Genomic DNA, 23,924 nt, shown 5'->3' with positions numbered 1-23,924 from the left:
TTGAGGCAAAGATATTTTTAAACTCATGTAAATTTAAGGTATTTCATACAGTTTGTTCAATGTTATCTGACTCTCCAGATATAAATGAAAGGCAGAATTTGGGTTTTTAGAGTTGTTCTCATTTGCCTGAGTGGCTTATATTTGGTTATTTTGTCATTTGAAAAATTGAGATAATTGTGACAATGAAAATTGTTTTATAACAGTGTGTATTTGCATGAAACTTTTGTAGTTAAAAAATGTCCGAACAAACGATTGGCCCCCGGGCATCTTGACTTTATCAAATCTGGCCCGCTTTGCAAAACGTTTGGACACCCCTGCCATAGAGGGAACTCTTGTCCGTCAGAGTCAAGTTCCTCCTCTACCAGCAGGGGGAGCCATCGCTCAAAGCGTGACGTGTTTAACATATGGTCAGCTGGGTCAAAGAGGAAACACAAAGGGAACCTTATTATGAGTGAGCTGTTCGGCACCTTGCAGGCAGCTGGCTCCTGGTATTCCCAAACAGGAAAACAAACTAACACGTTTAAAAATTCACAAAGGTACAGCGGCGTTTCTCTGATGTGGAACTTCCTTCGCCCGTTTTGCTTGTCCTCCTGGCAGAATGGAGGATATTTTAAACCTCACATTTATTAATATGATGTTTCTGCGTGTTTTGTCAATGACAGGAAGAGGCTATCTCATAGGAAGTGGAAGTAGGAGCGTCCCTCTCTCACACACATGTACCCCCCGCCCCCCTCCCTGCATGGACAGCCCATCCTGTAGCTGGAAGCTTTGTGAGCCAGGAACTCCCCCGTTTTGCTAGTCCATGGCTGCCTGCTTGTATTTTGGTACTCGTCATCCTTTCTGACCTGCTGGCCCGATCCTGGCGCCAGGAGTCTCCACTCCTCTCCCCCCTTATCCGTCTCCCCCCCAGACCCCACGGATAATTCAGACCAGCTGTTGCAAGGTGCCTTTCCTCCCACCCACCACATACTCACACTTGTCTCCGCTACAGCCTTGAGTTAGTCTCGGGGAGAAAAATTGCTTGGCTGTGGGTTTTTCTTTCTTTTTTTTTTTTGGGAGGCCTCAGTCTTTGCATGGGGTCTCACACTGGTGTATAAAATAAATCCAAGTCAATCACAGTCCAGCCCTGCACTCTCATGTTATCCCCACGTCTTAAGATGCTTATTGTCCCCTGGCTCAGACTCAGATGCTGATATTTGCTCTTTTCTTGGTTTCCTCCAATCCAAATTCCTCTCCTCTTTGCCCAACTGCTCCTTCCTAACTATCTGGAATGTGAGACGATAGCAGTAGAACCGAATTGAGTTTTGCAGCGATGTGCCTCGGCGGGGGCCATCTCTTCAACTGGAGTCACATGAAGAGCATGTGCATCCCTGACGATCAAGTGATACCGTGAGGAGATGGAACGTTATTGCCGAGGAATGTTTGACGAATGCGCCGCAGATCGTTTGTGTGCCATGTTTAATTTCCACTCGAAGCGCTCTTAACAGCATTATCGTGCTCCTTCGTGTGTATTGCTGAGTGTTTTTGGCATTGAGGGGCTCTGTGTAAAGTAAGGTGCCTCTCTGTCTACGGCCTAACCACAGTGGGACTTTGGACTGAGATGGAGGGGAACCCCAAGCATTTGATCCTCGATTTTTTTCCACCTCCAGTACTGCTGAGTAATGGCCTCGCTAGTGAACTTACAGATGTGTGCATGACAGAGGTTTGGATTGTTTTTTACCAAAGTGGTGCTGGTTCTGGTGGCGGCGTTGCGGTCGCCTCATAGAGCAGCGGTGGATCGTTGTCAGAAATGGGGGCCCGATAGAGGTGGGCGTGGGGGCTGGCGCAAAGAGCTGTTCTGGTGGAACTATGGAGGAAAATAGTTCATGCTGCATTGGGATTTCCTGCCTTTGCTCTGGTTAGCTCTCCCCCTCTCCTCCTCCCTTCCTCGCCTACTCACTCGGCTCTCGACGCCCTTCAGCAGTATAGAAAGTGCCTGGACAACATTACAGCTCGAGTAAAGTTGAGTGGGTGAGTTTACGAAAAGCAGCCAGGATTTGAGGGGTGTAAGTTTGTCGGTGTTGAAGAGTTTTGCAATCAATCTCCAATATCCTGTTTTAAGCTGTGCTTCATCCACCGGCCAGTCTTAATCCAGAGTAATATGTTGATCTCTCCATCTGATCTGCAGGATATCTGAATTATTTCCTTTTCCTTCTGATTACACCAATGAAAAACCTGTTAGAATTTAACTGATAACATTAGTGTAAAAATCTACTAACATTTTGTTTGGGTGGACCAATATTTACAAAGTACGTACATTTTTACTGCTAAAATTAGTTTAGTTATTTTTGATAAGTTTGAATAAAATGTTTACTTTTTTTATTTATTACTTGTAAGAAACTTTTTGATTCAAATTAATTTAGTTCTAACCAGTGTTTTATGTTGACTTGAACTTTAGACACACAAAATTGATCTATTTTATAACTCATCAATCAGCCCAAAGAGTCCATAAACATCAGCATAACAGAATATATGTTTGCAATTTCTCAAGAGTAATTTTATACACACAGCTGCTGTGCTGCTTTTTAATATAAATGTTGGATTTGAACAGTGGCTGGGTTCAAATCTACAATCTACCATTTCTACAATGGGTTGTAGAAAACAATAGAAGGAGCCTCGCGTCTTTACAGGCGGCCATTTTCAACTGTTCTGACATCACCTCTTCCACAGGATGAAACAGGAAATGACAACACAGTGCAATGTCGTTTTATGGTTATGTTAATGTCAGTGGATCCTACTATAGACTCTAGAAAGACAGTTTGTTCTTGTAAGCTAACATTAGCCTTTTAGCTTCTAAGTGGTTGGCACAAGCTAGTCCAAGCTGTGTTCAGTGTTCACAAAGAATTGGTCATAATATCATGGACAGCAGGCAATATGTTATCTAGTGGTACATACTGAGCATTGCTTTGTTATCCATATTCAAAAATGATTTATCGTACTTGAATATTGTTTAGATATGATCTATTCTTTTCAATCCACTCCTTGATATTTGACATTTGCCACTTTACCATATTTTTGCAGTTTAAAACCTCATATAATAGTCTGGCTCATAATTCATAGCCTAACCCAGGCCTGGCTCGGTCCATAAATGACACAGAAATGAGTTCACAAACGAACCCAAATTAGGTTTGTTTTTCACCCGGCAGCTTTTACAGAGTGTAAATCTGAAGCTTACAAGTTCAAATCAACCAATTCCAAATAAATTGAAGGCGTACGTGATGCGAAACATTATTGAACATTTACAAACTAACATGATTGAATTGAAATGAGCAAAAATCAGCTAATTTTAGCTAAAATTAGCTAAATTACATTTGTAAGGAACAAATGTTAGATGATTTATGTTTGATGATTTATCAAACATAAACATAAAGTTACTACTTACAAATTTAAGTAACATTTACTTACATTTGCTAAATGTTACTTACCAAAAAGTAACATTTAGTAACTTTTTGGAAAGAAATTACTTTTAGGAGTATTTTTACTGTTTTACTTTTTACTTTTGCTTGAGTAACTTCATAATGAAGTAACAATACTTCTACTTGAGTAAAATTTTTGTTTTGTCTACCAAACATTTTGGTGAGTAACTTTGCAATTATGTTATTTATGTGAATTATTTTCATTTTGGCCTGATAAATACCAACATTTCCACATGTATTTATATTTTGACCTTCCTGATGGTGTAAGTTTTAAATATTTAGTGATGTTTTGTTCAGTTACTCAGTACTTCAGTAGACTTTTTACCAAATACTTTTTTGCTCTTACTTGAGTAATTGTTTGAAACACAACGGCATATTGGGTCCATTGTAGATAGAATAAAAAAGGACTTGTTTTCTGCCAAAAAATGTTGTGGGAAATATCTGCGGTTCAGAAGTCAAAAATTTGTGAGAAAAAGTTCTGAAATTCTGAGATCAATCTCAGAAATTCTCTAGAAAAAACTTTGAGTCAGAAACCTTGACTTTTTTTTGACCTTTACATTTTTGACAAATATCAAAAATGTTCAATTTCTGAAACTCAAAAAATGTCCAAGCTTTTCTCTTAAAAATTTCTTGGATTAATCTAAAATTTTCTGATTTAATTGGCAGAAATGTACTCCTTTTTTTCTGCCCTAATACCCCATCATAGGACGGCTACTTTTTACTTTTACGTGAGTAAAAACATGTCGAAGTTGTGTTGCCCAGCCTATCTCTGCTAACACCCTACAAAATGTTTGTTTTTATAGTGCTTTTCCAGCTACGATCTACATCCAGTGACCTCAGCCCTGTGAATAAACAGCAGTCAAACTGCTGCTCATGTTAAATGCAATAAGGACAGGTGCGTCTCCATTTGGCGGCACCCAGACACGTCGCGTTGGTGTTAAAGAGGAGGTGGATGTGGCACATGGGGGCCCTGGGTTTAGAACCTCTCTTCCAGGGCTTTGATCTGGAAGTGTGAGCAGTGGAGCTCAGGGCCATGTGTCACTCATTAGCGGTGTGGTGAGAGCACGCAGGCTGGCAGGTTTCTTTTTCCCCCCACTTTCTGGTGAGGATGCTGTGAAAATGTCTGCTCATGGGGTGTTCCTGCTAATAAACCCCGAGGGTGGCGTAAGCACTTGGGGGCGGGGAGCTAAAAATAAACCCTCGCAGTGCAGCTCTCTTTAATAACTCGGCATCGTTTCCATCCCACCTCGTGGTGCACACATTTATGCTAAACAGATTGCACAGGAAGTCGAAGAGACGATCTCAGTGAAAAAGCCCCGCTGCCCTCGTTCGCTGTGTTGGGAAAGGAGGGAAATGGAAACCAGATGTCTGAGATCCACCGTGAATATGTCAAAGCTCTAAGACTATGTCAGTTCCTCCTCGTCCTATTGGTGGACGGCAGCTTTTCTGCGCCGTCATCAGTAAAGTCTGCAATACTCCCTCCCCACGGATGTCTCCGCAAGGCCTCGGCTGCAGCTAAGAGCCGGAGATTCTGGGAAAAGAAGTCGCGACGCCTCTCGAAGATGATCTCTTTTGCTTTTTTTTTTTGTATTCCTTGGGTTCCAGTCCTCACCACATTCCTCACATTTCAGGATAACTTCCCATATCCCAGGACTCAGCCGGGCGGCAAATCTCTCAGCGCTCCTCTGTGGATAGATTGCTTTCTCTAGCTTGAGAAAATAACAAGCTACAGAGTAATGACTTAACAAGCATCAGGATAATGGCTTCAACATGTGCAGGACTGCGTTTTGCTCTGTGTGTGTGTGTGTGTCTGTGCGCGCACACGTTTCTGGACCGTGTGCGCTCTCTGCTTGCTTGGCCTGTGTGTGTCTATTGTTTGGGAGCCGACTTTGCAGAATCAACTGGTTTAAAAGGCTGGGTGGCTCTGCCACGACTCCGCAGGCTCCAAGCCTTTGGGGATCAGGAGCTCTTCGTGTGTCACGATGACGAGATGCGTCTGCGGGGTGTCGGTGGGAGGGATGAGTGTTTTCCATCACAAACAGCCGCTTCTCAGGCCTCCCACAAGGAACATGGCTTCTCTGAAAAGTGCACACAACCCTGCTAAGATGTCAGGGTTTTGTGATGTTGCTATAATAAGCTTCAAGAAAACATCCCAGTTTATGATAAACAGGTTGAGTTTTTTTTTGGTTTTTTTTGGACTGATGAAGTTGAAACTTTGCACCATCAAGACCACAAGAGCCAAATTCAAAGTGAAACATGCAGTTTGAGGCATCTTGACTAGAGGTTACTTTTCCTTATGTAGAACAGATTTTTCCCCTCGCCTGTAAATTAAGTTATTAATCTTCCCAAAAATCTATCAGGTTCGATTGAAAACCTATCAGAGATTGCAAATTCCACTCGATTCTCATCTCCCTTCAGACGTCAGTTTGGGATTTCTCCCATTGACCTGGATTACTCTGTTAGAATTTCTACCAACAAACCAAAGGAGAACTTGTGCACAGTGACATTGATTTTCTGCGCTTTTTTAGATTTGTAGTCTGCCTGTAGTTTTAGCGACGGCAGCAGAGGAAGTGAACGAAGCTGTTCGATCTGTATTGATCATGCTTCCAAATATTTCAACAACATTAACATTAATTTTCTTATTGGCACTTCTCTCTTCATAGTGGAGGACGTTGTTTACATCGAAGGCCTTTTATGGTAAGTTTCATAGCATCAAATTGATGCAGTACATACATCCTGGGCAAACGTTAGTCCATCCATCCATCCATCCATTGTCTGTTCACCCTTGTCCCTAATGGGGTCGGGAGGGTTGCTGGTGCCCATCTCCAGCTACGTTCCAGGCGGGAGGCGGGGTACACCCTGGACAGGTCGCCAGTCTGTCGCAGGGCAGGCAAACGTTAGTGATTGGGTAAAATTTAAAACCTCAATAGAGGCTTGTCCGGATCATCTGTACGGAGCAAAGCGTAGAACAAGGAGCTGTTTTTTTTTTTTTTACCAGGCTAGTATCCATCCAAATCCACACTAGAATGACTTCACCAGAGAAAAATCTACTATTTTAGAGTCATCTAGCTGAGTTCAGAGCTAAATCTGGCAGAAAACCTGCAAGAGGATATAAAGATGTCCGCTCAATCCGTTGGAATTAGAAAACTCTTCCCAGGTAGACTATAAAGCCGAGCTAACTGACCCGAGAAAACCTGATGATGACATTAAGTCGTGTCAGTGAGAGAAAATAATGTGATATATTGAAGGTAGGCATGTTTACTCAACCAGGTCATCGCACCTTTTTCTTTCAAACTGATTTTTAAAAAAATTTTTCAATGAAATAAATGGGAAATGATTTGTTGTGGCCTCATTATTTTCCATCTTAGAAAACCGGCATTTTAACGGGCGTGTGCCCTCCGTGTATTTGTCCGTCTGCATGGCTGCAGAGTTGCTTTTTAGCTAATTGCTGGTGTTGACTTTGTCGAGAAGCGCTTTCGATGCCACACACCTGCTCCCTCGGAGGCACCACCTCAAATTTGAACTCTCTTTGATCTCCGTCGGACTAAATGTGGGAGAGGACGCCCGTCCGTCCTCAGCATCCAGCTTCACACCAAATACCTGTTGCTGCTCCAAACTCATCCTGGTGCGAACCTGTCGGGTTTGTTCATGGGAAACTGCAATGTTGTGACCGAACTCCCAGTACCCTTTCCTGTCAATGACATGCTGACGTGCAGCGCCGTCAGCTGCTGCTTTGTCTGACTTGCCCAAACAAGCGCAACGCTACTTTTTCACACAGGGCTTCCAAAGGGCTCAGCGAGTCAGAGCCACAGGCGGCGTGGGGTGGGGGGGAGAGTCTTTTTCCCAGCATGGTGGCTGACACTGTTTACATACGGTTACGCCGCAACATGCTGGGACATGACGAAGTCTATCAAACCTCTTTCATAGTGCTGCCTGGAAGACCTGAGGCAACAGTTCAACGACAGCTTTGCACCTTGCCTGGGAAAGAATGCTCAGGTGTATCAAGCAGGTGAAGTCTGCTCTCCTGGCAGGTGCAGGTCCAGGAAGAAGGCACCTGTTTTACCTGTTTTCATTTGAGACGATCAACAAGTGCAGATTTATACGATTTTAGAAATAAAATAAGAAATTGGTTTTTCGTTTTATGTATTATTTCAACACTAGGCATTTGTCTCTTGTTGAAATTCTTAAGAGTTTTCTGAAGACCCTCCTTCTGAAATGGTCAGTGTGATCTGATTGGTCAACTTAAATGAGTGAGATTAAAATGAGCCATTAATTAAGAAACGGGGGATTGAGGGCGGAGTTTGGCTAAAAAAAACGCATGTATACTCTTTGCTACCAACCATTTCACTTTAGCTCTAGTTGGTTGAGCTTCTTGTCCTGCTGGAAGGTGAACCTCTGCTGCCGCCCAAAAACTTCCTCTTTCCTCTTGGTTTGCCCTTTCTTGTATTCAATCACCTTCCCATCAAATCCGGCCAGTTTTCATATTTCTTTCAAAAAGATTTATCCTCACAGCATGAGGCACAGTAGGGGTGGCGTCTAGTGTTGGCTTTCTGCCCCTCACAGCGTTTTGCATTTAGGTCAGAAAAACTTCACCTTTGTTCTCATCTGACCAGATCACCTTCCTCCACAGATCTGCTGTATTGCTTATGGAAAACCAGAACTTCTCTGAACAATTAACTGAGAAACTCTGAAATATCTTGAAATTGTTAGTTTCAAGATAAACTAACAATTTATCTTGAAGTTGTACCAAACTTTTTCCATTCTCCGGTAAAGTGGCAGTATTATGTAAAATTGACTTGTTTGGGCTCTACATCATGTTATAATGTTATTCCCTGGAGTGTCGCCTTGATTCTTCCATGCATGTTTGAGAAATCCTTTAATTTCCATGGTAACCGTTCAGCTGTGCGAAATGCCTGAGTGGAGCTGGACCCGCCTTTGAAAGCTTGCAGTTTCCAAGACTCCGCCTCACAGAGCAGCCGTCCCCACTCTGCTCCTTCAGACTAGCCAGCAGCAATTAGCAAACATCTGGTGGAACTGAGCATCAGCTGAGCTCATTATAGGAGCTGCTTCTCAGTGAAACGCTGTTAAAACCGTTGTTAAAGGGTTAGTAGAGGAGCCATGTTGTGATGATGATGGAGTTTCAGAAAGAGCGAGAGTTTTTTTCTTATTCGATATATAGCATTTTTTTTAACAACTAAAGTAAACATAGATACTTGCTATAAAAGGCACTATGCATCTGGAAAATATATAATACTGCCCCTTTAAAGCTTTTCATAACACACACCTGCTGAAAACTTCTCCACAGATTTGTCCCCGATCAGTCCGTCTAAAAACAAGAATAAAAACAAAGGTTCTTTAAACATGAAAACACGTTTTCTTTAGCAGTCATTTCTCTAAATATCGTGTAACATTTGCAGCTCCAAACAATTTGTATTTAGCTAGACCTAGGGCTATCACATATCCTATTAAAATACATGGAAGTTTATGGATTCAAGGAATTAATTTGACATATTCTTCAATGTTCATATCAATTTCAGAAAAAATAAAGCTTGCTCTAAGGTTTCAGCAACTGTTATTAACTGTAACATCAATGATTTCTTTTTAAAAAATGTGCCCAAGCCCAAAGCGTTCGTCAGTAGTGTTTGAGTTTTCTGATGAGTTTGTGTTTTCTTGGTGAAGCAGTTTATTTTAATTATAAAACTGTAACAGTAGAAGGCCACACAGAGCCTTCTACACAGACGGTGATCTGTGACCTTCAGATCAGGATCTGAGGGTGATCCTGATGTGCCTCAGATCAATGAAGGCGTCATGTTTCATTTAGACAGGAAACCAAATGTAACCCTCTCGAGTGCGACGCCGATCATTTAAGAAGCTTAAACAAACAGAAAACAGATCCGTTCAGCTGTTTTCAGTCACAACTGCTAGTTTTCTTTTTCTTTTTAGTAAGACACTGAAAACTTGGCATTCAAAATCAATTATATGCAAATATAATGGATATGACGCAAAAACACTGTGACTTCTCCATGAATTTGACATACATTGTAAAAACATCAACTTTATGACTGAATGTTTGAACCAGGATGAGGGGGAAAAGACCAAATTCCAGTAAGACTGGTAGAGTAACCTTAAGGCTATTAAAATAAATAATAATAATAAAAATAATAATAAAACTCTGTTACACATGCAAACTGCATATATCATCACTGCAGTGAAATATAGTGGTGGCAGTATCATGCTGTGGGGAGGCTTTTTTTCAAGCAGGGAAAGGGAATTTGATCAGAGTTTGTAGGAAGACGCTAAATACAAGGACACGAAGGGCGGAAAACCTGCCAGCAACTGAAAAACACCTGAGATGGGTGTGGAGGTTGGGGTAGAATGGCCTAGTTAAAGTCCACACTTAAATCTACGACGATATAGCCTCTTCCAGTCAGCAGAGTCTGTCGTGAATGCTAAGGCTAGCTAGCATAGCCACTGATGATGACGGATGAACAGCTTTTGTGTAATGGTAAGTTGTTTCTCCGCCATTAGCGGATTTAGCAGCAAGTACACGAGATTGATCGACAGCACTAAGAGCCTCCTCCTGGTTCTGATTGGTTGTTTTTGATTGGGAGCGGTGCATTTCTTCACATAGCAATAGCAGCTCTGGGAGGAAGCGGATGAAATTGCTCTTTTCACAGATTGTCTTGTACCATGCTGTCATGACATAGTGATAGTTGTAACAAATATGTAAAAACATATTTTTTTTAATAGAAGTTACATACTGCAGCAGCTTTAATCAAAAACTTCTTGCTAAGATGCTACACAAACCTCTGAAAGTGCAAAAAAGAGAAAGAAGAAGAAGCACCATCAGGATCTTTCAGGGAGTTTCTTGTTTCCTTTCCCAGAGTATAAGTCAGCTTTATTGTCCTCTTCTCATCTCCTCGCCAATCCCATCAACCTCTGGGTGATCGAATGCCCCTGAGGAGGCACAGGAAAAGCACAGAGCTCAGGCATCACCCGTGGTTCTCCTCCTTCTCCCCCCTCTTTTCCTCTTCTCACTGGCATGGAGTCCAGAGCAACACATGTCTCTGATCAAGTCCAGCCTGCGTCATCAGTTAGTAAACTCCAGGCTCCTGGAAAACCAACAGAGAGCACATTCATAGCCGGCGACCCTGTGACTGAGTGTGTGATTCATTACTTTTTAATATGCTCCCTCACCACCCCCTCCACCCCCAAACTACCCAACCACTTCTTCTCCAATCCGGCCGAGGGGCAACTCCACACAGCCTGATCGAATCCATCATTAAGCATACTTGTGGTGTTACCGCTGTTGGTCTTGTTTACCAGATGCGATAGCTGTCTCAGCTCAACGGAGACAGGAATTAGCTCTGCATTCTGAAGTTCGCATCCGAGTCGAGAAAGAGACGGCGACGCTCCGTGAAATAAACCCCAATCACATGTGGGGAGAAGAGATTACGCCGAAACACAGGAGGAAGGTGGTGGATGTTGGACGATGTGAGGCGAGGGGTGTTCTGGGGAGAGTATCCGTCAAAAGTGAAGAGCAAGTCTATTCCAAAGAGTAAATTACAAAAATGACTTTGTTTCCGATCCCTCAGACAGCTGACACAGATTAACATTGCTCAGGTCAAATTTTACAATGCCTCGCAGAAGCATTCGTTCCCCTTGAGCTGTCCCATATGTGGTCACTTTACAAACGTCAACACTTCACTGGAATTTTACGTAACACAAAGTAGGGCCTAACCGTGCGTTAGTTACTGTGTGTTATAATAAGCGGTTCGAAACAATTTTTAAAAAACTAAGAATGTAAAGTCTTCCTGAAAAGCCGTCAGGAGTCACTATCAGTTTTCACGCCTGATCGTCCAGTAGACGCGGTTCGATTGGGGAACAAAGTTGCAACGTTTGTTCCTCTTGAAAAACATGTTCCCTCCTTCCCCTGTGGTGGCACTGCTCCAAGAACTATTGAAGGAAATAAGAAAAAACCAATGAAGAAGACAATGAACATAGCTTCTTTCTTTGCAAAATGTAAATAAAAATGTAGTAATGTCAAATTTTAGTTGTGGTAGGATTCTCTTGTGTCTTTGTGAAAAGACCCGGAGTCATTTCACCTGCTAGTGCTAGACTCGTTCCTTTGCTTACCCAGAATGCCTTGCACTACAGTCCTCTTCCTGCTTTTGGAACGGTCTCCGGTCTGCTTGGCGTTCACATATGCATCTGAACCACACCAGAGTTGGCTTCAACCGAACCGAGACTGAGGTTTTTAGACACACCAGAGTTTGGTTTCTTTTGGTCCGCATCAGAGTTTGACTACGCATTCTCACCTCCCCAAACTAACTAGACTTTCAAGGCAAACAAATTAGAGTTTGATTAAAGTGGACTAAACAGGTCTGGTGTGAATTAGTAATTAATTATTCAAGAGAACCCATATGTGTGTAATGTCATGGAGGAAAACCTACCATCATGGTGAATGCACAATGCCCATAAAGAAGCATGGTGGTGGTTGTGGGGATGTATTTTTTCATTTTGGGAAGCTGGTAACAAAGCAATCCTACAAGAAAACCCTTTGGAGGTCGCTAAAGACTTGAGATTGCAGCAGAAGTTCGCCTTCCACAGAATATAAACTCCTGCTTCCATTGCTACTTTGGAAGCATATCCATGTTCTAAAATAGCCCAAAGTCCAGCTATAAATCCAAATGAGAGCTTGCAAGAAGGCCTGTTCGCATCTGCGAAGAGGCTCTAGTCAGATGTTTTCTTAGTCAGATGCGAAGGCATCCAAGCTAACTAAGCTTGAACTATTTTGCAAAAAAAGAAAAGAAAAAACCCAGTGTCATCATTATCAGTTTTTTGAGGTTCGTGAGTTGTATCTGTTACAAAAGCTGATTGGCCTCCTCTAAGTGTACGGAGATGCATTAGATTGATGATTTTGATCTATGAAACTTTTTGCTACAACAGTATTTTCCCTTTGCTAGTTCCATGTATTTGGACAGAAGAAGCGAAACAAGCATTTGGTGTTATGGCTCCTACAGTATGATAGATCAGTCTGGTCTTCAGATGTCCAATCTCATTTCTTTATAGTTATTTCAAAGTATGTTACGAATAAGCAACATACTTTTAACCAGTGTCAGTGCTCTTAAATAGTTTTTTGTTGTTTGTTTTTATTATATAATTGTGTTTTAGGCATCTTTGTTCAGTGTTACCATTTTGTTGTGTGATGCAGGCTTTCTGCCCATTTTCCCCTTGTAAATGAAATGTTGAGCTCAGTGGGATTTTAACCTAGCCTGGTAAAATTCAGCCCCAGGGTCTATGCTTTGCTTCGTACAGAGGGTCTGGAACCTCAGCTATTGACAAACAGTTGCCAGTTGGAGACATAGACTATGTTTTAAATTTTACCCAATCGCTAACGTTTGCCCGTGACGTTTGTAATGCGGCAGTTTGATGCTATGAAGCTCACTGGAAGTTGCCTGTGATGTAAACAGCCATGCTCCTCTGCTAAGAGAGAAGTACTAGTCCGAACGAGACGAGGCGGCTCTTGATGTTAATTCAATATTTGGAAGCGTGGCCAACACGGACTGAACGGCATTGTTCACTTCTTCTACAGCTAAAACTACAAGCTGCAATTCTAAAATGGTGCTGAAAATTAACGCTACCGTTCATAACTTTTTCTTCTGCTCGCTGATTGGTCCAGTAGAAATTCTACCAGAGAAATCACAGTCAATGGGAGAAAGCCCAGACTGAGCTGTGAAGGGAAATGAGAATTGAGTGGGATTGCGTTGTAAGGCCAGTTTTAACCTGGTTAAATAAAGGAAAATGAATGAATGACTTAGTTGGTAGACTCGCATTTGAAACTACAGCAAACAGCATGGTTCTTCAAACTTTTCAGATTTGCATTAGTAAAAAACAATAAAATAAAAATTTGTCTTGCTTCACTGTCGCAAATACAAAATGCTCAAACGTTCCAACGCTTATTACAATGACATGCTGTGAGTAGACCAGTACCTCCCCCGGAGATGATCAGCTTACCAGCGGGAGGCTGTGAAATTTTTGCTAAATGAACACCGACCCTCAGATGACGGTCATATGCAGCACCGGCGCTACGCTTCATACTTTTCTCTGCAGTCAGCCTGCAGCCAAGGCGAAGGCCCTTCCCCGGGAGCGCTCTCACCAGGCCTCAACTATCATGAGAGCAGATGACTGCTGTTTACGAGATGCTGACAGCTCCTTCCTGTCTCACAGATCATGAGCCCTGACTGCTGCTGCTGTTGCCACCGCTGCCCCGAAGGCCACTCTTTAGTTCCCGGCCACCCGGCTCCACCCTTGAAAGCCTCGGATGGAGGGTGGGATGAATCAAGATGTGGGAGGAACACGGAGCTGGTCGTGGCAAAGTGCAGCAACAGAACGAGCGCTTGATCTCAGCAGCTCTTCCAGCCCAGAGATGTAGCTTATTTGTGGGGGTTAAAGTAGACCAGTGTAAACTCCCACTTCCTGTCGGGCCTCTGTCTCACAGGAGGGCGGGAGGTTTGGGGGGGGGGAGGCAAAGAAGAGATGATCCTCCTGTGAAGAGGGAAAGGCTGCTGCTCTGTAGGGACCATTTCCACTTAAAACACACACACACACACACACAAATAGAAATACAGCCACAGAGACAACCAGAGAGTGAGTGGGAGAGCGAGCGAGCGAGGAATACACAAACACAGTGGGGTTCAGGAATGTTAAACACATGCTTTATGGCATAAATAGCAGCCACTTTTGGTAAATTACAGTGAGTGCTCTGGCACTGTAAAGCACACAGCAGGAAAACGCTCTCAGATTTCACATCCAGACCCTGCGGGACAAAAATTTAAAAAAAGGGAGTGTGTTGTGTTTTCAGTTCTGTTGAGGAACTGGGAAAGGGTACAACTCTTTGCAGTATCCCGTGCGTGCTGCGTTAGCTCCGTTAGCGAACTTGGTACACTTTTAGTAAACGCTGAACGCGTCAGAAAGGTGGAGGACATCAAAACGTATCGCCCCTGACTTTAGCACACAAAACAAAAAAAGTGACGTGATCACTTCAACTGGAAGCCAGTCCCCATGAAAGCTGCTGCGTGAACTCGAGAGAGTTGCTTTTTGCTAACAGCTGACACCCTCACCCCAGGACATCACAGCTTACATCACCAACATAACCCTGAGCAACAGCTGAGCCTTTATTAGCTCTTCCCCAAAAGGATCTTGGGTAAACGACAGAGATAAACCCAAACAATCACGCTGGGCCAGCTTTGTGTTTATGCACAGATTTTTGAAGTCTGAACAGTTGCAGATTAGAAACTACTGAAATGTTCTGCGGTTTAAAATCCTTTTATCAGATCCCAAAGAAATCCCCGGAGTGCTGCGTGAAAAAAAACAACATTTATTACACTTTTCCTTTGCTTCCAAGAATAACAATTTTGATGATTTGGAGATATTTTTAGTCCCAAAACCCAGAAAAAGTCCCAATGCGTAAAGTAAAGCAGCGTAATGTCACGGCTGGAAAGCTACCATCAGCATGTCTGTCGAGCAGCCGACTACTTACTTGACCTGGTTGCCTTAGTTACCTAAGAAATCAGCTTTTCATATTTGGCAAACTCTAGAAATAACAGACTGGCAGAAATGTATGATTTTCTGCACAATCGAAAACTACTCAGGTCTATGTAGCAAAATCGACAATAGATAAACATTAGCCTAGAAGTATGATTTTTATAACAGTAATAAGGCCAAAATTCACCTCCCAGTAACTGTTATTGGTCTACTTTAAGCCTTGCAGCCATGCTTTGCAAGGACAATATTTCATGATCGCAACCTATTTGGTACGTACAACAAACAAATCAGCATCATAAGAGGAGCATTATCTTGTTGATCTAACAAATCAGCATTTAAGATCAGAATATTAAATCAGACCAATAAAAAAGCTAAGTGGACTTGTTTAGCTTCCTATTTAAATATTTAATTTGCAAGCAAGGTAAACGTTGGTTACAGTGATATTTATAAATGTATGAGTAACATGGTGAAAATGTGACTTTAAGAAATTAACGGCCATGTCTTTTCTTTAGACAGGCTAACTAAACCAAAATATTGCTGTTGATTTGTTACTGGGTAACTTTACAAATGGCTCCCCATACATTGCCAGCAGAAAAATAGTTCAAGATAAATCTTTTATAACATATGGGCTAATAAACTAAACTGTGCATTCTTGCACTTTGTCAGATCACTACAGCATAAAAAGCAGCGTATTAAGTTAGGTTCATGTAATGGTGACGAAATGTAGTGTTGCTTTGCTGCATTTTCAAGCGACTCCTGATTCTTGACATTGACATCATTTTTTGCAAGAACTAGAGTGGTTCTTGTTTGTCCCGGTACAAAGCAAATAGTCCCGTTTGACATTTTTTCTTGATCTAAATATTAAATAAAGCACCACGATACCAGGCACGCGCAGGGGGGCAAAGGGGGCTTGAGCCCCTGCCCCTTTTATCCTTGATGCCCCTAGTGCCCTTTTTGAGTTTTTTCCTTTTTATCTGTATGTCAGAAGGCCTGCTTGTGTCCCTCAGCAATAATATTTAGCTAAATATAATTTAGCAAAATAGACTAGTCTGGCTGCCCTCAGTCTAATGACTCTCAGAGCCTCCATGTTGTTCAGACTCGGGTCCATGGTGAGGAGGAGGAGGAGCGCATCTGAGCCCTCTATCAAATTATGGGCAAGAATATTTTTTACCTTGTTTTGTGAATAAAAACGTAGGTCTGATGACGTTAGAAAAACTGTTTCTATTTATATTTTCATAATCGTCCTTGCAATAGCGGGATAAAACCCGCCTCGCCACTAAACACAGAAATGTTTCGGCTGCAGAGAAACTTCTGACTTTAACTTCATCATTCTGCTAAAGGCCCGGTTCGCTACAGGCAGCTTGAGTCGGTCCACTGATAGATATAAAGAATATCTGTCTTTATATCAGACATCCTGATATAAGACACGGTACCGACTGTCACCACGACGCAGCTCAAAGCCCCGGTACCACCTGGTACCACCTGCTGACTGTTTGCCCTGCTTCTCCTTTACGTTTCTACCAGGCGGTTTAAAGCCGCTGCTGACGGGATCTGGGCTGGAGGTTCTGGGCTGTAAATATAAGTTACTGCAGAACCTCAAGTGTTAAAGGAAGATTCGGCCCATTTAGAGTCACAAAATAAACATCAGAGAAAATATTGTAGTAATAATTAGAACCGCAGCAAAAAGCCAAACATGCCGCAATTAAATGAATCAAAATGTCTCCAAAACATCGGGGGACTGACAGGGGCCACCGGGGGATTCCAGGTAGATTCCAGGTGGATTCCAGGTAGATTCCAGAGATGCGCATCGCAGTGGCTCTTCATGCAGGACCGGCTCAAGGTAATATGGGGCCTCAGACAGAACCCCCCGGAACCCGTCCTACTAAGAACCTCAGCATCACTAACATGTTTAAATATAGATCAGGTGAATCTGTGAGAGGGAGACCAGGTTTATTGGCCCAGTTTAAAATCAATCACTGATTATTGGTTATTTGCTGTGATGTATTTGTGAACAAACCCAATTCAAAGACAAAGATTACACCATATTGTAGCCATGGTAACACAACAATCAAACTATCAAGATGATTCTTTAAACTTTTACAAAGTAAACTTCCTAGTTAAATCCTTTTTGCTTTTTTGATCTATAAATTAGTCTGCAGCCAGGTTGTTCTAGAGGTTAAATAGATATTATTAGGGTTTAATGAGTAAAATAGCAGCAAATTAGCTTATTTCATAACTTTATAACCTTTGACCTTCTCTCCTCTGGTCTGTTTAACAGCTACAGTCTCAGATCAGCTCAGCCCTCCAGGACTGTCAGCAGCAGAAACAGAAACTTTATACCTGTTGGGGAAAATATTTGCTTTGCATTTCTCCGCATGATGGCAATGATATATATATATATATATTTTATTTTATTTTTATTTTTTTCTCGAGTTGTCACACCGTGAGACTCCCGTACAAGCCCCAATCCTGGTTTCAAGAAATCCCATTTACAGCAACTTTATGTGAGGTGAGTCAGTCGGACTGCATGCTAGCTGTGAGCACATAACCCTGAGTCAGAAGGAAACCAGGAACGATGCTGTGGAACAGTTTACCTCACTCTGCGCTGCATGGCCAAGGCTCAGGCCTCGGCCCACGCATGGCGACTGACTGACTGACAGGCACGGTGACTAGTAGCTTGACTTACTGACTGAAAGCGGAGGAGCCATGGGAACCTAACGCGCCAGACTTTGACTCACTGTCTAGGAATATATGCTGTGCTCAGATCACAGCATATGTCAATCGCTGCTGGAGTACGTCTAACTAAAACCCCACATTAGGGTCGGTTCAGAACTAGTCCAGCACAGTTCAGTTCCTCTAAAATCCACCGAATGACACACCACTCGGCTCACATTTGCATACGCTGCAATGTTTACACAGCCACAGAGAGAAGTAGATGGCAGCAGGTGGAAACTAGAAAGCAGGTGCATTCCGTCGCTCCTGCCAATCGCAGCGCGCCGCTCACCTGCATCTGCAACGTTTCGATGCAACAGCCGGTTTTCTCCAAACCGCTAATTATTCTCCCGGTTAATGATCAAACACGTTGTATGAATCAGCGTTGCAGCCGCGCCGACTTCTCTAAAGCGAAAGCGGAGAGTTTTATACCCATCTCCTTGTGCTAAAAAAAGGAAGAAAAAAAAACTGAAAAAAAAAATCAACAATGCGAGTTTTAATAAACATAAATTACTTTATTGAAAATGCATCATTTACGACATATAGAAATTAAAGATGAACACAAAGGCATAGTAGAACCCCCCCCCAAAAAAATAAAAAAACATTTGCCCATTGCACTAAAACAAAACAGCTGTAAAATATTTAGGAACGTGAGAAATTTATCTCAGTATGGTCCACTTCCATGGCTTTCATCATATGTTAGGCAACCATGTTTCCATGGTGTAAACTGTTAACATCTTTGGTCTCAGCCTTCTGATAGGTCTTAACTTACGCACAATTTCTTTCAATACTGAAGTCAGATTTTAAAGCCACGTCAGCTAAATGAGGTATAAGAAAAAAAATATAGGCATTGTTTGTACGAATAATACAATTTCAAGGCACATTCATTTGAGTCATATGGCTTTGGCTTGATATCGATAACACTGTAGTAACCTTGAGTGCATTGGCTTTTTTTTTTATACACGTTTTCAGGAGAGCTGCACACTGAATCGTCTTTGGAAAACAGCAGAATGGCTTTTCCCCACCTCTAAACCCTAACGGATTAAGGCAGAGGTTCTGGTTTAAGTCATAACAGAGGCTTACAATGATCCACATCAGTGAAAGAAAGAGAAAAAAGAAGAAGCAAAAACATTAACTGGTGTCATTCTTCTGCGATGACACGCTTCCTCTTTTTTCCTTAAGCAAACCAAGGGCATTGGGAGTCACCTGCTATCAGCCAGCGAAGGTCATGGCTGCAGCACCTGTTAGCACCTCATCTATCTGCACCACAGCACCAGGGACAGCTGTGTGTGCATTTGTGTGTGCGCGCGCGAGTGTGTGCCGCTTCGAGAAGAGCCAAGGGATTTATCCCACCCACGCGCCCCTACCTCTGAGCAGCTGCGTCTCGGCCATGATCCTGAGCTGACCGGCACCAGGGCGAAGATGGGAGGAGAGACGCCTCCAGTTCACGTTACGCGTTGTTTGGAATGGGCACAGACAGCGACAAAAGGCGCTGATGTTTAGTGAGTTTTGTTCAGTTCAGATGGTCCAGCCTCAAAAAACTCAGTCAACAATAGAAGAAGAAAGTAGAAAAAAAAAAAAAAAGCTTCTCAACTGTTTTACAAGGGAACAGAGAAGCGAAAACGCTTGTAAAGTCAGATCCACGGTGAGGTTTGATTTCCTCAAGGTCTCTTAAAGTTTGGCAATTTTGTGATCTTTGCGGTGTCTTAAACAATCTAACTGGGCTTCACAAAAAGTTTTCCACCCCGCTGATGTCCCGGTAGGTTTCCCTCCGTGCGCTCGCGGCGCCTCAGCCCAAAGTGGAGCAGCATCCTGAGGAGCTGTGCTTCTGCAGCAGCGACATGCGGCTGAAGGTGCGAGAGCAGACGCCGCATTGGTACTTCTTTACCTCGGCGTGGGTCTGCAGGTGGGCCCTCAGGTTGGAACGGTCCGCAAAAGCCCGGTTGCAGTGGGGACACGAGAACGGACGCTCACCTGGGCAGAGAATAAGGGGATTACATTAAAAACACAAGATAAAACAAACAGAAAAATTACAGTCAAAACAGGTACGATTGGGTTATGATTGAGAGTTGAAGATGCTTTGTGACTCTTTGGACAATTATGAGTGGAGGAGGAAAGACTGAGAGCGAGGGAAGTTTTTGTTGATGCACAAGGGTTCAGATGTGTAAGGTGCAGCAGGGTTATCTGGTACAGAAAGGGAAGTCAATGAAGTTCTAGAAGAGCCGGAGTACTATGTCGAGGCAATAAGAAGTTCTGATCCAACAGAAGATATAGGGACCAGAGATGGAGACCAAACAGAAGGGAGTTGCGATAATCAATAAGGTAGCTGACCAGGAAGTGAGAAAATATGGAGGAAGAGAATGGTGTCAAAAAAAAGACAGAGATGACCTGCATTGTATTAGGCAGACACAAGGTGGCATTATTTATGTGACCGGTTTAAGACGGAGAACTATTCAGAATAACATTTAGACTTTTAAGTAGGTAATCTGGCCCAGATTACCTCACTTTTGGGAGATCGGCCAATGCCTGCATGAGAAACTAATCTTACCGATCTTATCTACCTCCACAAAGCTTTGAAAATCGTCCACTGTCCCCTTTTGCTCTGCCGTGAGAGAGGTTTAGCTGACATGTCTGCACGTAGGCAGTTAACAGTAGTCAACCCACTGTTGCCGACTTAGAGACTTTGTTGGTGTATTTAGCAACTTTTCAAACAAAAAAAAATTATATCTGCCAAAATCGGCATCGGCAGGTCAGGCTTTTTTTATGATGCTGGAATTGTCAATTGCTGAAAAGAGCTGACCTTGTACCAACGAGCAGAATCTCAGCTTTACGGCTGATTTATTGAGGGTGTTTGAGGGGAATCAGTGTTTACTGCCTCAGAGCAGGAGGAAGTGCACTAAGATGAAGGGTATTTTATGCAAAGCAATTTTAATTGATATTGAATCCATGGAAGAGTCACAATATAGAAGCGAAGAGGAGATGTATGCTAAAGAAGAAGAAGCCGAAGACACAACCTTCAGGAACGCTGGTAGCAAATGGAATTAATTCATTCTTATCTAAATGTGCTGAGTGTGAGGGTTGCACTCAATGCATTACACCAATGCAGCTCCCTTGAAATGCGACTACAATAGTCATACTCAAACTGGGACTGGATTATATTGATGGGGGCTCTCTATTAACACCTCACACACAAGCCCACAAACACACATGTATAAACACAGACACATTGTTAAGGTAATGAGGATCACATGGCTGGCTGCTGGGGGTCAGAGCCTGACTGAATTAGCATGATTCAATCAGAACCAAATGAGATTAACACGCTAACAAGTTACTGCAGGTACTAAGTACTCAGTGATAACAGCGAGCCTTCAGGCATTCTTTAAACCTTTTGTCCCTCCTCTGCCCCCCACTCAGGTGCCTCCACTCCCCCACCCCCGGTCAGCAGTGATAAGATAATTAGCCGAGAACTCATTGTTGCCGAGACATTAAGCACAATGAATGATCAATGAGTCCACGGAGGGCTTCCCTGTGTGATAATGTCTGCTGATCAAGTGTTGAGTTCATCAGATAGATTGTTATGACAAAAGTGGAGGGGGAGGAAGGGTAACCTTCTGACTCAGAACAACTGCCCCCGATTTCCACATCCATAGATACTAGAACTTCATCAGGGTGCTCACCTTAAACTAAGACTGTAATTTGTTGAAGTTTAAAGCTTTGTCCATGACATTCATATGAAGAAAGGGTATTTGTTATGGATCGACTTACAAACAGTGTGTGAGAATTGGGACCTCGGCCCAGACACAAGGAGTATTTTTTGGGGGGGGTGATTTCTCACCAATCAACGATTACCAATCTTTAAAAAGCCTGACCTGCCAATTCCAGTTTTGGCCGATACAGATTTTTTGTTGTTGTTTGAAATGTTGCTAAATTTAGCAAGAAAGTCGCTGAGTTGGCAACAGTGGGTGACTATTGTTAACTGCAAACATGCAGACATGGCCCGGTGGGCGGGTCTGTGAGTGAAAGCTCTCTCATGGCAGAGCAAAATAGCAAAATAGACCTTTGCCAAGGTAGATAAGATCAGCTTAACATGTAAGTATCAGTCGATCACTGATCTCCCAAAATTAGGGAAAATGGGGGCTGATTTATCGGTGGACCTCTAATATGTTTACAGCTAGTGCTAGTGCATTTGAAAACTTGTCTATATGTTCTCGTGGGGTCCCCAGGCTGGCAGTGGCCCCAAAGCTAATAACAGATCAAGTGAACAGGGGAAAATCTGAAGCGTTGTGCAATCCTCTTGGAGCAGATTTCAACCTCACCTGTGTGTGTGCGAATGTGGCCGCGCAGCAGCCAGGGCCTGGAGAACGCCTTCCCGCAGGTGGTGCAGACACAAGGCAGGGTGTGTGAGCGAATGTGCATCTTCAGAGCCCCCAGGCTGGTGTACTCCTTGGGGCAGTGTTTGCAGAGGAAAGCCGGCCTGGCCGCCATCGCCGGGGTCTCTCCTCTCTCCTCTTCTTCTTCGGGGGGGCTGACGTGGGCCATGACGCCGGTGCACTTCATCCTCTGGCGAGGGGCGTACTTGATGACAGGCTCTGGGCTGGGGGGGTCCGAGCTGCGCCCCTCGTCTTCCTCGCCGCTGCTGCTGGCGCTGCTGCTGAGGCTGCAAGGGGAGCTCAGGTCCAGGGGGCCCGAGGTGCCAGAGGCCTCCGAATGGGCGGTGGGCAGGTAGAGGGTGGGGAGGACGCTCAGGTCCCACACCAGACCTGTGGTGAAGCAGGTGGAGGTGCTGTTGTCTGCTGATGGCAACTCAGCCAGAGGATAGGTCTCCAGTGAAGTATCTGCTAGGGAAAGAGGAGGGCGGTTAGGAAGCAGCATTAAAGTCAGTAAATTACAACAAATTCACTTTATGGATCAAATAAGGGCAGAAGAAGAAGATCCACTCTCTGTTTTCTGTTCTTATTTGGTATGGAACGATGTCAAACTTCCTCATTTGTAAAGGAGCATAAAATAAGAGCCATATCGGAAAGTTCCAGGGCCGTTTCCTCCCACGTATTCAGCTTGTAACATGAATGGAGCTCTGTCTCCGTGCAGAAAGAGGGGGAAAGTGCATCTAACGGGCCCCGACTTGATCTGGGAGTCGCCTCTTGGAGGAAAAAAAAAAAAAAAAAAAAACTTGCCAGACTCTCTCTCCAGAATATTGAAACAGGTGAATTTCTTTCCTGTTGTTCGCATCAGAAAGTTCCGTTACAAGAGTAAACAGTGTCATGACTCACCATTCTGATATTCCAGTTCGCTGTAGTTTGGCTTTTGTTTAGCGAAATACTTCTTTACCAAGAAAGACCGAGGCATTGTCCTTTTTTTTTTTTTTTTTTTTTAAATTTCAGGCTCCAAGATCTTTGCGTAAAAGGAACGCGCGGTCACGACGCACAGCTTCTAGGAGATGAAGAGAGCTGTAGTCCTAGAAGGAAGAAGAAAAAAAGGCGATAGAAATATCCTCCTTGTGACCCAAAACAAGTTGGGATGGACTTCATCGACGGAGTGATGCGTAGAGCTTCTCTGCTGAGGAACTAAATGCTGGCCTCTGTTCTGAAACACTCCGACACAGGCAAGGAGGGGTGTGCTCGCCCTGAGGGCCCCTCCCCACACACAGCATATCGCAGTTTAAGAGTTTGAGAAGAAGCCTGACACATTTTACAACACCAGCCAACAAAGTTAAGGCGCAGATCAGAGAGGGAGAGGACCTGTGAAAAACTTTAAGAATGAGTCATTTGGCCGCCTATGAATCATTGATCAATCTTGGAATTTGGCACAGTCTTAAAAAAAAAAACTGTTCGTATTAAAATAGCGATATAAGACAACTGTGTTATTTTAGAATTTGCTAAAAATATTTTTTTTTAAAAAGGAAAGAAAAAAAGGAGTGCTGTTTAATATGCTCCAATAAATTTATCTCAAAGTTTCACGCTGTATATTTTTGTTCTGGTTTCATGACTAATTTTAAATAGTCCTGTGTTACTTCAATTAACGTAATGTCCGTCATTACCAAGAGTAATTTTCGTGGAGGAATTGCGCCACCTGCTGGAGGAATGTTAACGCTGACGTATTTAGTTCATTTTAGGAAACAGTAGGTGGCGCTGTTCTGCAGGCGGTAAAGTTGAGCCGAGGTTTTTCTTTCATCAAAGCTTTATGCCGGACTTTCACTTTTATTAAATCGAA

General features: G+C 43.1%; 1 protein-coding gene across 2 annotated transcripts; it reads right to left on the bottom strand.

Annotated features, from left to right (window-relative positions):
- Positions 1-18,208: 18,208 nt before the first annotated feature.
- snai1a (snail family zinc finger 1a) lies at positions 18,209-23,561 on the bottom strand. Of its 2 annotated transcripts, none has more exons than XM_028003401.1 (3): positions 22,985-23,561; positions 22,031-22,552; positions 18,209-19,688 (listed from the first exon to the last, which is right to left on the bottom strand). In XM_028003401.1, exons 1-3 carry the CDS (start codon positions 23,058-23,060, stop codon positions 19,504-19,506), a joined length of 783 nt encoding a protein of 260 aa, XP_027859202.1. In that variant the 5' UTR covers positions 23,061-23,561; the 3' UTR covers positions 18,209-19,503. The 2 variants fall into 2 exon arrangements, with proteins under 2 accessions (XP_027859202.1, XP_027859203.1); XM_028003402.1 differs by having other exon boundaries at positions 22,031-22,549; positions 22,985-23,548.
- Between the last annotated feature and the right edge of the window lie 363 nt (positions 23,562-23,924).

This window comes from Xiphophorus couchianus, chromosome 20 (genome assembly GCF_001444195.1).
Source record: "Xiphophorus couchianus chromosome 20, X_couchianus-1.0, whole genome shotgun sequence".
Lineage (NCBI taxonomy): Eukaryota > Metazoa > Chordata > Actinopteri > Cyprinodontiformes > Poeciliidae > Xiphophorus > Xiphophorus couchianus.
The sequence above is the reverse complement of the archived record's forward strand: the minus strand, read 5'-3'. Positions and strand labels throughout refer to the sequence as shown.

What these genes read in the sequence shown, in the direction of transcription:
- snai1a (XM_028003401.1), bottom strand. Translation starts at nt 23,060, where the DNA reads ATGCCTCGGTCTTTCTTGGTAAAGAAGTATTTCGCTAAACAAAAGCCA. An exon ending in CGAACTGGAATATCAGAATG is followed by an intron (nt 22,553 to 22,984) that starts GTGAGTCATGAC and finishes CTCTTTCCCTAG; the next exon opens with CAGATACTTCACTGGAGACC. An exon ending in CCACATTCGCACACACACAG is followed by an intron (nt 19,689 to 22,030) that starts GTGAGGTTGAAA and finishes TTCTCTGCCCAG; the next exon opens with GTGAGCGTCCGTTCTCGTGT.